The sequence below is a fragment of the Athene noctua genome, chromosome 1, assembly GCF_965140245.1.
Source record: "Athene noctua chromosome 1, bAthNoc1.hap1.1, whole genome shotgun sequence".
Lineage (NCBI taxonomy): Eukaryota > Metazoa > Chordata > Aves > Strigiformes > Strigidae > Athene > Athene noctua.
This window is the reverse complement of record NC_134037.1, coordinates 147069678-147083686: the sequence shown is the minus strand read 5'-3', so window position 1 is coordinate 147083686 and position 14009 is coordinate 147069678. Positions and strand designations below refer to the sequence as shown.

The 14009-nt window shown below is 38.0% G+C and overlaps 1 protein-coding gene across 2 annotated transcripts in view; it reads right to left on the bottom strand.

Moving 5' to 3' along the window:
* CRYBG3 (crystallin beta-gamma domain containing 3) overlaps nucleotides 1–14009 on the bottom strand; it is a 91542-nt gene that overhangs the window by 38736 nt on the left and 38797 nt on the right. For both annotated transcript variants that reach the window (XM_074899948.1, XM_074899957.1), the window contains exons 4-7: nucleotides 7460–12416; nucleotides 6460–6507; nucleotides 5986–6101; nucleotides 4795–4942 (exon numbers count right to left, since the gene is read on the bottom strand). In XM_074899948.1, coding sequence (XP_074756049.1) covers nucleotides 4795–4942; nucleotides 5986–6101; nucleotides 6460–6507; nucleotides 7460–12416 — 5269 coding nt within the window. The remainder of the gene's footprint in view (nucleotides 1–4794; nucleotides 4943–5985; nucleotides 6102–6459; nucleotides 6508–7459; nucleotides 12417–14009) is intronic.

Here is a 14009-nt window from a genome sequence, read left to right as displayed (position 1 = left end):
AAAAAAAAATGTTCTTATAGATTTCACATATCTATCTATATATCTATCTATCTTAAATCACAGAATCATAGAATCACAGTTAAGAAATATTTGAAGTTTGTGTTTTTTTCCTAGAAACACCTGCCATGTGATAAGGTTGAAATCTGTGAATCCAATGGAAAAAAATCAGAAGTTGCACCTATAAGAATTCCACAAGTAATGATGCTAGACTCTTAATGCTTTCAGATAAATTCTGAAATAAAGTACCTACAAGACCAGACAAGTGGCAAAATAAAGTATCTTTGCCTGCGGGCTCAGACAGAATATGAGACAGAGTATGTTTAACTTTAATTCAGTAGGAGGGTTTTGTGTTTTGTTTTGGTTTTTATTTGAAGATTGGAAAAAGCCAGTCTGTATTCTCTTTTCAAGTCTCCTTTTCTGACTCTGAAGCTCACGAGGCAGGCTCCACCTCAAGAGATGAAGAATGTAGCAGTTCTCCAAAGGGTAGGTAAAGCACAAGCACTCATAATAAAATCTCTCCTATTTATCACCATCTCTCTTCAGCCAGATTTTGACAGTCATAAAAAACCCTGTACTCATTGTGATGGTATTTTTGTGTATACTAGATTAAGTCCACAAAGTCCTTTCATGAAGTGTCACATAGTAAACTAGTGTTTTCATCAAAAGCAATTCAAATATCTATTTTTAAAGGTAATGACATATTTGAGCAAGAAGTACATTATGTTTTCTAAGCACATTTTTTTAAAGTCACAAATATACATTTTGACTTAAATATTGAGTTCACAGACTGCAGAAAATGGTAAAATTTAGTATTACTGTATGAAGTGAACAATATGTATTTGGAGATGTACGCCTGAGTACTATGCCATTAATTTATATAATTTAAGGATGTGAACTTTAGCTTGGTAAATATTTGCCCTAGCATGTTCATATTTGCTTGAGCATATTTAACAGGCATCATTACTTTCAGAGGCTTCTTTAACATTCCTAATAAAACCAACATCTTTACAAACAAAATGAGAACCACACAAACATGATAGCATTCAGGTGGAGAACTAGATCCTTCAGTTTGAAGCCCTTTCATTTGCAAGGCGTCAAGATTTTGAAATAAGATACCACATGCAAAACTATTACCATGCAAAACTTACCACAGTGTTTCAGGCCACATCCAAAACTGGAAAGTTTCCTCCCTATAGCCCCCCGGCCCTTGCCACCCCCCATCATAAGCAGTCAAAACTCATGTCATATTCATTATCCTACTGACACATCAGGTAAAAACAGAATAGAAAGCACAGCAAACAGATTAGGTAGCTGTGTTCATTTCCAAGGATAATACACAATCAGCAAATGTTTAGGTAGGACACAGCCTCCAGGCATCCCACTGACTTCCTTTACTCTGTGGTACTTTCCTCCTACCTCCACAGAGTCATCCTGGAGTGCCTGTGCTTCCCTCATGGTCTTTTGGGAGCGGAGATGATTACAAAAGCACAGAGAATACTCATGCTAGCTTGCAGAGAACAGACTTCCAAAACAGTCATGTGGCCCTCAGCAGAAAGGTTAAGGCTTCTACTGAAGAAGATTAAGATGACCCTCAAGACCTTAACATGAAATATTACTCTTCAGTAGCATCTCTGGTATTTTTCTAGTCCCAGAGCTCCACCAGAAGTGAAAGACCTAGAGCCCTCAGCTCCCTCAAGGTGGTCTTGGCTGTTAACCCTTCTTCTGGATCTAGGGTTACAGCCCTAACAGCGCTAGCAGGGCTAAATAATCTCAGCACTGTTAGGTCTTCTTCTTGAACCTGTAAGCTGTGGTGACTGAAGTGATAAAAATAGTCTATTTAAATGATGTAACCCTTTATGTCAACAACAGGACAAAGAATGACTAAAATCTGGCTTCTTAAGATAAATACCAAAACAATGTTGAGAGAAGAGTCTATTGAAAACCAGGCCTAATTAGTTCTGATATTCACACGATTGCTTTTTAATACAGTCGAGACATGCATCTTACTTTTGATACACACAGATTGTCCCTAGGACATATCAGCTTCTGTGGTGTTTTTTATTTTAAACCTTACTCTCTGTGGTCCTTCAGCCTTTTTTACCCATTCATAATTCTTTCTCCCAGTTCTCCTGCTCCATACCACTCTTGCTACCAGCTGTCTCCACCAAACCAAACTACATAACTCAATAGGGCTGGTAGTAAAATAAAATAATATTAAGAAAATTAATGATTACTGTCCTGTAAATACCAACTAGCAAATGAGACAATCCAAAGCTGCTGGATGTCTTCCTATGGCATCTGACAAAGTAGTCCCTGCTTGAATTAGTAACTTCTTTCCACCAAGCAAACCACACAAACAAAAGAGACACACCCTTCATGTAATACTGTGAACATTCCCATTACAAAGAGCTTTGCTTAGGGAGAGTCCACAAGGAATCCAGTTATTCCCTGCCTAACAGTCTTGCAGACAGTGGTTATAAACTGCTGTTTCAGATCTCCTGTCACCTTGCAAAATAGTGGTTTACAAGATTACTCCAGAAAGGGAACATCAGCAACTCTTCTCAGCTCTTGTTTTTTGGAAAGTAACATTTAGCATCCTCTTTGGACTTCCAGAAATGGATAGAAAAAGCCCTCCAATTCCATAAGATCGATATATGCATTTGCAGTAGAGCAGAGAACTGACTTGACTAAACAGACTGTGCTGCAGAAGCTGTACTGAACCTGCGTGTGCAGGCATATTTTGCTAGCCTAGGCTTATACTGATTTGCATTAGTGGAATTCAGACTCCCCATTACTTCAAGTAGGTCTTCAATTTACTAGTTGCATGATCTGTTCCTTCGGGATCTTTCCCCCGCTCCTAAGTTTCTACAAATTAAAGACACATGTATCCACAGTAAGTCAAGCCACAAGCTAACCACAAAGCTAACAGGATCTTTGCTTTTTTGTGGAGACTTGAAGCCAAATCAGAGCACAAAGCTACTGGCAGACTGTCTCTCAGCAAACTAACATCTGCCAGTGAAAAATAAAAATAATATTAAACGTACCTCCTACAGTTTCTCTAGTAAACATCTGTTTTTCTCTTCCTGGCAAGCCATATTCTTCTCAAATATTTAGCCAATTTTCAAATCTGCAAACTCAAGGCAGCTGAGCAGCCATTAAACAAGCACCATAAAAAGTCACTTGAAGAATCAGAAAAAAAGCCAGATAGCCTGGAGACACAGCTAGTATGACCACACTAGGCAGGAGAAAAGTCACTGAGCTACCCAGCCTACAAAAAAGAGAATGACAATAAAACATGGGAACCTGCAGATCACATGCACATGAACTGCCTGAAAAGGAAACAGGAATTTGTCAATTAAAAACAAAGCCTATATTTTTCATAAAAAGTAAGTAAATAAGATAGTGCTTTGGCAAACTACCTTCTAAAAGTAGTTCCACAGCAGCTGAAGAACAACCTAAAAAAAAAGACGGATGCTTTCATGAATCAAGGTTTAGAGGACAAAACTTGGCTTAGTGAGTTCTATACCCACACTGGCTCCATACAGCCCTACGGACTAACAGCAGAAGTCCTCCCAACCAACCATACCTGCCAGAGGTTAGTAACATGAGAAACAGTGTTGATTATTGAACTAGTGTACTGTAACAAAGCTTTCCATCTGTGTTCCATACAAATGAGCCACATACTGGAAGAAGAACAGTGCTTCAATCTAGTTAGCTGTATTAGAAAGATTTTTATCAAGCATGATGCAGCTAACCACAGTCTCTTTCCTATCCAATGGTTTTCTTTAATACCCAAGACACACTCAGCTTCCCTTGGCTTCAGACCATAGTTCCACATGTTATTGTGGTATTTCTTTAATTATTTAGCTGCCTTCCACGTTATTAATCAATATTCATATGCCATATTGGTCAAATGCTTTTAATTTGTTTAGCTCATATCAATGTTGACTGCATTACTCATGCCTTCAGCCAGTCTCTTTTGAATTTATTGTTAAGTATTTAAGAGAATGAAAACTTATTGCTAGTTGTTATGACATTATGCCCCAATGACAAAAAGGTTATCAATTTTAAAATGACCTCTGTTCCAGAAATCACATTGTGATACAAATGATAATTCACTCACAGTAAAGGGCAATTGCCCTGTGAATAACTAGAATGTTATGCTAAACAAGAGCCCTAAGTCTTCTTAAATCACAAGATCTGGTAAATATATTCCTCATTCACTGAATAACAATTGATGCTTTATATTTAGTTTTAGGCATTTGATTCCTATCTTTTCAACAAAATGCCTCTGTATAGAGCCAGATGCTGTAGGTGTACTACTTGTCCACGTGGAAACCCTACAGATGGCACAAAGCTGTAGATGGAGTGACAGCAATTTTTGGAGGATGATGTACAACTGGGATTGGAAAACCACCTACTAACTTCTGAAACACAAGCCAGACAGTAGATAGTTTCAAGCTTAAGATAAACAATTATTTGAAAAATATGAATTAATTCCATTTAATTTCAATTAACTGGACATGTAAACATCTAAAAGGAGTAGAGTCACTGTGTCAGGTAAAGGTGGTAGCAATGAAAGATAGTCTACCTGCTCATTACTTTCAGGAAGAAAGGGAAATTTAGCACAAAAAAAAGCCCTGGAATTTACCTTGAAGGTGAAAAATGTGATTCATAGCAAATCTGAATAAAATCAGAAACACAGCATACCCACATTGTCCATTGCTAGTAATACACTGCTACTGCCACAGAAATTAATTATGTATGTGAGCATATTATTAACAAAGTCTCTACCTTTGTTACATGTTTGATTGAACCAACTGGGATGTTTCTTCGATGATGTTTCACGCCTGGGAGATCCCAAAGGTGATCCAGCACAGCCTCTCCTTCTTCTAGTACATATTTCCGACCCTGGAACTTCGGTTTCTCATAAAAAATCCAACTGTAATAATGATATCATGAACTCAGTTGTTGCTCTTAGGTAAGACTGTCCTTATACAGCACATCTGCTGGAAAGCTTGGTAATGAGATCTTCTTATCAAACCAACTATCAGATCTTTCTTATGCTGTCCCTCAGTAGTCACACTCCCTTTAGACAAGTACAGGGCTTGTACTTCTGTGCTTTAAAAGTAAAATACACTGTTCTCCTCCGGGACGTAGCCTAACATAACTTAAAAAATTAATTGTATAAAGATACAGCTGAAACACAATATAAACAAAAAGCCTTATTTTGCCAGAACACATATATTAATTGACATATCAAAACATATCCTGTTCAGGCAGATACTATGCGAGGCATAAAACATATACATACTAATAATGGCATTCAGTATTTCTTAGGATGTGGAAGAAATGTATGCAAAACCAAACAAAGCTGCCTCAAAACTGCATAAATGTGACATGCATTGTTACTACGGCTGACAGTCAGAAACATTCACTGTAAGAACCACCAATTAAATTCCAATGCAACAAATGACACGGTCCCAGTCCTAGCTTCCCAAAGCAAAGACAAACACTTGCAAAATCTACCTTAAAGGTACTTATAAATCCTTCTGCATCCACATTCCTCTAAATGCTACATTACAAACAGCAGCCGAGATTGTTCATTTTATGGTCCTTTTGCAACAGCTACTGTACAATGAAACTGAACTGTAAAAAAAGACATTTTCTTTGGCATACACATGCTTCCAGTGATCATTATGGCTATACTGTCTCAGTACTTCAAGCAAGAAGTCTAAACTTACTTGTGGTTCTATTAGAAACTTTATGTTTGAAGCTAGTTCCCAGGAGAAACAATATTTTTTTTGTACTACGGCATTTGAAGCCTTGTTTCATGCTTTTTTCATTGGTATCAGTCTAATTATAAAGAAAGAAAAAGATACTCTTGCAGATCAGATGTGTGTTGTAAATAAAAGCAATGAAAATACAAAACATGTATACAGTCTTTTGGAGAGAGTCTATTTAAATATGACCTAGATTTCTTACCATCCTCTAATTATCCTAAGTAATGCTCCAATGGGAAAGATCCAGGATGTGGAATCTAGTACATCAGAATGAACTTCTTGTTTACTTTTGTCACCATAAATATCATAAATAATAATCTGAAACAACATACAATACATACAAATGAGGGCCAATTTCAACTAACAGTGTAGACAGTTATTTTTTGTTTGGAATAAAACCTATTTCACTTTGTGCCCACTCAACTGATATGCTACACATTTTCGTCTTTTATGAAACACTACTAAACTGAAACAGCAGATGCTGACAGAAATACAGTAAAACTACTAGTAGCAGGATTTTTGATAATATAATGTCATTATTAGCAAGTGCAAACATATGCACCATTAAAATACAGAGAACCAAACTGACAACTTCAGATGCCTTCCATTCAAAAATTTTGGTATAACAAATTATTCCATGTACCATATTGATCTATGTGACACAAATTCTGCTTACCTTTCCCGGTCTTGGATTGTATTTGAGACTTGCCCTGTCAATGAGGTTCTGAAATTAAAATGACATGGAGAACAACTATTAACATCAACAACAGCAGCACAAAGCATAGACAGATTATTCTGGGTCCACTATTCTTATAAATGTATGCAACTGTCACTAGCAGAAACTACCAAGATTTGTTTTGTTCTCATTCAATTAGTTGAAATACTTAACAGAATCAAATAATCAGCAGAAAGTAGCAAGTGCTAGAAAGGAAGAACTATTATAACTTCTGGAAATGTATTATCTTTTCTCAGCAAATAATTAACTGCATGTCTTAACAGTGGCAAAAGAGATCTTTAACATAGACTGAAATATTCCCAACATCATGGAAAAACTTTCTTCTTCAGTTACGCATTTTGGTTTATGCAGCATTTTTGATTTCTAAATATTGGAAGAACTGTTTTCATACCCTCATCTACCACTGCTTTAAATAAACTAAAAAAGAAATGCTAATCTACAAAAGCAGCTATATTACTTGATATTACTTGCTAACTGAGCTACAATTTGTAGAAGCCTCTGTGATGAAACAAATAGCCCAGTGAGCAGATATTCATATATTTTGGACAATACAGCTCTACTAATCTCAGACATGGAAGAAATGAAAGAATTTTCATACAAAAGGCAATTCCATCATCTTCAGGTTGAAATGTCCTTAACATAGACAAGTCTGTGTTTTGCTATTATACAGACTTGCATATTTTCCTATTACATTTTCTGTTCACATCTTCTGGTTTACAATTAAGTCACTTTCATCTGTGTGCTGAACCAAGAAAACTCCTTTTAAAAACGATTTTATCAGAAGACTTTTTTTAAAAAGCCATGATCTTAAACAGCCTAGCTACTTTTGTTTATGATAAAAAAATAACCTTAAAAAGGGAGGAAAGAGAATAGGGAGACAGCAATTTTGAATCTGTGCTGATCACTTTGATTATTAATATTATGTGGCATGTCATCTTACCGCTGACAATTCTCCCAGTTTTGGCATGGTGTTGTCTTGAGACCAGTGAATCTTTGGCTGCAACATATCCTGGAGAATGCTTCCAAACCTGGTCCCCTTCTCAGAGGAGCAATTGCTGGCAGATTTCAAATACTGGTAGTACGCACTTGTAGGAGGACGCTTTAGGGGACAATCAGCTTTCTGTGAAACTGGCTTACAGAGTGTTTGACTGGGAGAAGCCACATCTGGAAACAATTCTGGTTGCTCCCTGGAGTCAAGTTGTTCTCTTGAAAGAAAAAGTGGTTGTTCAGGAAACAAAGATCTATTTTGGTCATTTGATTGAGGGGTTGTTTTTAAATCCCCTCTCCACTGACTGGAAAGACAGTCATCTTCTCTGTCAACATCAAGCATATTTTCTTCATATGATGATTCTTCCTCCTCCTCATCCTCCACTCCCTCCTCCTCCTCTTTACTGAACTGAGTAGTAAACTGCAAGCGCTCAGAAACTGACTGAAGAAGGGAAAGCACAGAAGAGTGGTCAGTGTTATCTTTAGATATTCCACTAGGATGGCCTTCTGGCGACACATCTGTGGAAAGTAAGTCTTCTTGGGAGCTGTCGTCTTCATATATTGGAGACAAAGATAAAGGATATACTCTATAGCGCTTGGCCTCCATGCTCAGAAATGACTCTGAGCTACGGCCATCTGTTGCTTCATTCAACTTGTTATCCTTCCCATAAAGACAGGCTGGCTCATGTTTAGTCTTTGCTCTTTCACACAGTAGATTATCTGCATTATCAGAAGGCAAATCAGAAGAAGAAAGTGAAACAGTTTGCATATCATCAGTTGAGACAGATTTGTTCTCAGTTTGAAGGGCACCTTCATAAATGATAGTAAAAGAACTGTTTTCCCACTGTTCAATTAGTGGAGAAAAGGCCAGAAGATCTGTTGATTCCTTCATGTCATCACCACTGTCCAGACCATTTTCCTCAAGCTGATCATTTATCTTCACATCTTGATCCTTCATTTGTACCTGCTTCAGCTTCTCATTATTTTGGTCAAAGACTGCGTTGAAGCAGTTTTTCCCTTCGCTGTCCTCTCCAGTAACAGACAATTTAGGTACAGTGAACTGCATATTTAATCCAATATTAACCTCTGCCATCTCACTTGCCCCTTCCGCTAGTTCCTCTTTACTCTTCACCGGCTTTGAATCTTCTAAGGTTGCTTTTACGTGTGCAGGTAGTTCTTCTGCAGCCTCTTTTCTGCAGTGTTCATACAGAGTGTCCTCTGCACTGCTTTCCAGAGCCCCCTGAGGACTGCTTTGGTCTTTGGATTCACTCTGCATGCCAATACATTCTTCATCAGGCATAAAAGATGCCAAATTAACATTTACAGTTGGCAGCAATGTGCACTCTGGCATATTTGTATTATTGCATGAATCTTTTAACTGCAATGACAAAAGCAGCTCTTCAGTCACAGAAGCATCTCCATGTATTAAATGTAAAGATCCATCAGATTTTCTACTAGTTGCTGATACTCCAGCTTTGCCATGCATCTCTGCTGCACCCAGATGTTCACACACCTTTCTATTGTGTCTCTCTTTTGCTTGTGCCATAAGATCACATTTCGGCACTGATGAACTACCAGTGGGTAGGAATCCATTTGTTTGACATGTAAATGTATTATTTGGTATCTTTTCACCTCTCTGGGGCCAATCTATGCCATTTTCCATATTATTTGGAAGCAAAGGAGGACCTGAGTAATCTGCTTTTTCACAGTTTACAGTTACACCCCGAGTTTCCTTCTCTATCGGTTCCTTTGTTTTGGCAGGTAACTTCATATCCAGGTTCAAAAATTCTGGAGTTTCAGCCTTAGGTTTAGGCTCAACCTTTTCAGAAGGTCTTTTACTCTCACTGCCTTGCCACTGATTGGATGCCAGTTTGTGTTTGGCTGAGTTAATGACTTCATCAGTTGTTTCTTTTGCTTTTAGAGCTAGTGGACTATGTAGGTCAATTTTACCAGGGATATAAGATTGTATCTTTTCATCTTGATTATCTGTATCTACTGTTTCATTTCCTGTAAATGAAGATGAGCCTCCTCCACTGCTCTCATTAGAATGGTTTAATGACTGCACAGCTGACTGAATTTTTTCTGCTTCCAACTGCACAGTTTCAGCTTTCTGATCATTTAGAATATCCATATTTATTAAACTATCCTTGCTCTCACAAAGCTGGCGGACACCAATGGCTTGTTTTGCTACTATTTCTTCTATAGCCAAGTGTAAAACTGAGTCCACTATTTCCTTAGCTTTTTTAAACAAAACAGCAGTATCTTGGAATTTAGCACGTTCTTGTCCCTTCACTTTGGTATCTTCCCATACTTCCTCAGAGCAGAGCTCATTTAACTCTCTAAGTGCAGCAGCTGTCTGGTCATCTGCCACTGAAGGGGCTTCCGAGATAGCAGAAACATAATTACCAAGATTCACCTGTCCCACCGCATTTCTGCACACGCTCTCAGTACAGGCTGACTCGGACACCGTTTCTAAAGATTTCAGAGGACAGATGAGTGATGGCATTACTTCTGCCAAGACACTGCTGTCAGTCTGTTGTGTGGAGGAGGCCACCTCTGCCCCATTACTAGCTCTGTGACTGGAAGAATTACCCTGAGCAACATCCACCATTTCCAAGGCAGAAACAGAAAGGTCGGAGGTTTCTCTGGATCCCAGAGTAGGTGAAGCGGGCCTGGGGATGCAAACGCTCCCCACATCTTCTCCAGCAGCAGAGTCATCAAGCGTAGCTGAAGTAAGCTCAGGCTCCAGAGAACCAGCTCTCATGTCTCCTGAGCAAAGTGGCACCTCAGTCATTCTGTCCTCAGGAACTATTCTCCTAGACTCAGCAGCTGGAAAAATAAAGCTGCCCTGTTCAGCAGCAGCAGACCATCTAGCAGTGTGGCCATTTTCAGAGTCAGTGGCAGGAGAAGGCCTTTTTCCTTGGTTGTCAGATGAATAATCAAGTACTGTGAGTGATATCCTAGGCTTATTACTGTTTTCCTTCTTGGAAGAAAAATTAATACCTCCGTCTTCAGAAACGGGTGGAGATTCAGAAATGATGTTTACATCAGTTTTTTCACATATGAAAGCAGAATGGTTGGTCAAAGACCTTCCTCCACATCTCAAGGCAGAATGAGAAACCTCCAAATTTTTTTCTTGTGGCTTAGAAACAGGAGAGGAAACTTCAGAGATGCAGTCTTTACACTCATAAGAAATAAGAGCAGTCTCAGTCATACCAGTCTCCTCAACTTTAGAAGCAGCAGGAGTATGATCATCTGTCCTGTCAACAGTGATTGAAGGGCAAGGTGCAGGTTTTGCTGTGTTATCTTCTGTAAGCATAACTAATGCCTTGGCTCGAATGTCTTGAAGAGTTTCAAGGGAAACAGGATCACAGTTGTGGACAGGAATAGAGTTTTCTGAGAGACTCATCTCTACAGGCTCAAAAGATTTGCTCTTCTGATATTCAAGATTAGGAAGAGAAAGTGTCTCTCCAACATCTTTTAAACTAACTTCTCTTTTCCCTATAGTTTTATTTTTGAACTTGCAACTAGGATGGAGAGAAGCTGAGCAACAGCCTCCAGTTTCAAAAAAAGACTCACAACTTACAGAGAGAGGTGTTGTCAGCTCATCAAAGGTAGATTTCCCACTTTCACACCCATGTATGCATGGTGATACACTGGCATGATTCTCCTCTGCAACCTCAGATAAAACCTTCATTGTTTCCACACCCTCAGTCTCTAGACAAGGCAAACCAGTCTGCTGTGTGGTAGTATACTTAGAATTCTCCACATGGATTAATTGGTAATCATTTTGTACGTGCATTGGTTTCCCTAACTCACTCAGTTCTTCATTATAAGTTCCCCTGCCCATGACTATATCTTCATAATTTTTAATAGATGACACTGAAGTAGTTAGATTACCTGTGGCTATGCATTTTTCTCCTTTGGACTCTGTGCTAAGCATTGTGGGTATTTGTTCCTTAAAAGGTAAAAGAACACTAGCTAGAAAGTTCTGAGGATTTTGCTCTCTTTCTAGAGCTGCCACAGTTTTCTGCATATCACTTTTCCTTGGATCACTATCTTTATTTGCACTGTCTATATGCTGATCTCCTTGCTGCTGAAACATAATGGTACTGGAATGAAGCATCTGGATATCCAACATTAGCTCCAAGTGACTATCCATTTGATGATTACAGCAAAGTTCTCCCTTATTCACCTGTAGTTCTTCATTAACTGTCTTACTTTTTGATTTGGGTGAATGTAAACAGTTATCCTGCATTTCTTTTGTGGACTTCTTATCGGCTGTTTTACTATAATTGTTTTCTTTATCAAAGTTAGAAGTGGCATTTTCATCTGTCTGAAACAGAGTTTCTGTTTCTCCCAGCAGTCCAACTTCTTTTCCAAACAAATCATTTGCAGAACTCATTTTAAGGGAATTGGAAATCTGGGAAGTGGAATTGGTTAGGACCTCACTGTTTCTACAACTAGATGATAATAATGAATCTAGTGAATATGTCCTTTTAACTTTTGATGCAGCTAAAGCAGGTGTATGTTTTATATCTATCTTTTGAGACAATCCAGTAGATGCTGTGTCCTTTGCAGCTACTTCATCTCTACTGCTACCCATACAATGCTGAACTTTACCAGACTTTATCCTTCCCATTTTAACTGCAGAAGAATTTACTATGGCATCATCTTCGTGACCTTTACCCTCATCTTTTCCATTTTCTTTTATTAAATGTTCTGATTTTGGAGAGACAGTTGTTTGGATTTCTCCATTTTCTTTAATCATTGAAGAATTTCTCTTCTCAGTACTTTGTTCTCCTTTTTCAGCCATTTCTGACTGATTCTTCAGTAGCTGCCTAATCCTTGCAGAACCTCGATACGTTGCATAAGTGACTGCGGGTGCTTCTGGCTTCCGTTGCATCTGCCTGTAACAAGGATCATCATTATCAGCACAAGACAGAGGATCTAAATAGGTAGTGTGGTAATACAGGTTAACACAAACTGTAGATGATGTACAATACTGTTTTCCTCCACAGGTTAGCACAAACTGTAGATTGAACGCAACACAATTTTCCTCCTTTTTCTGCTCTTCCTAAATATGGGTTTGTGTGACAAATGATACATACCTTTTACTGAAAAAGCCAACTTAAAGGAAATAGTAGCAAAAAGTAGATGTTGCTATAGACAACTTCCTTCATTTGCTTTCTACTAGACAATGGAATTACTATTTATAAATGCCACTGCAAGTCAATATTTGCAGTGACAGAAGCATACTTTTGTGAAAGTGTTATATCCTACTAAAGCAGGTCTATACTTTAAAACTGAAAAAAACCCTACTGTACTATTGTTAATTAAAATAGTGAATGGAAATTTAAATTTTTACCCAAGTTCTCAACATACTCTTAAGAAACAGGACAAGGAGAAGCAAGACATGTGAATAAAAGAAAGTATACAGGGGATGCTTTCTGAACCATAGGGGTGTAGGGAAATAGAGTGAATGGAGATCAGGTAAAAATGAAGACTGCTTGAATGCTGGAAGAAATACTGAAATGAGAAGTCCAGAAATGTGGCAAGGAATTGGTAGATCTAGCCATTCATTAGTCTTAAATTTAGTAGCAAAAGAAGTGAATGCATAAAGTTACAAGTGAATCACCATGGAAAAACTGTGATCCTGATCCTTCACTGCTCTTTCTGATAATACCGAGGATAAATCAGAGCCTGTCATTTTCAATTTTCTGAAGAAGCAGTTTTTCTTCTTTCTTAACACTAACAGATATCACAAATACCTTTCTTTTTAATGCCTCTCTCCTTCCCCTCCTGTTTTTCTGTCAGTTAAAGAAGTCTCACAAATATCAGACAAGGACAACAACAATGTGACTGTCAGCTTTTCCATTCACTTTAGGACAAAGCAGACACTCAGACTGTGCTTAAACTCCATTCTGCATCGGCCTCCACTTAAACTAAGAACAAACCCTTGCAAACTCTTATCCGGTCTGCCCTATGTCTGCTAACACAGTGGCTGGAAGTGGCTATTCACCTGTCTGGGAAATTGTCATACTCCTTTCAGAAGAGTCTCTTGAAGACCAAAAAAAAAAACCATATGGTGTGTGTGTGTCTTAATTAAGATTTTGATTTCTAATATAAAAGCAATTCAATAGGCAAAAAGCTTTTTGCAGCTTAAGCTTAGTTCACATTTATTAAGAAGTTATTACAGCTCTAGGGTTGAGGACAAATAATGTAAGTGAGAAATAGAACCTTAAATTTACCAAGGAACTGAACAGCAAAGTTAGAATTCTGTTTATTGGAGTATCATTGAGTAACAGTAACTTCAAGTATTGTCTGGATTCTGAGTATGTATTTTCTCAACAGCTATAGAAAAAAATAAAAATGCAGTGGATTTAGCAATCTAAAATAGAATCTCCTTTCTTTTAAGGTTTGAGAGGCCCGGATTCTTACTTCAATATTAATTTTATTTTGAAGAGGGAACTTAATACTATTTAAAACCACAAGTAAACTCC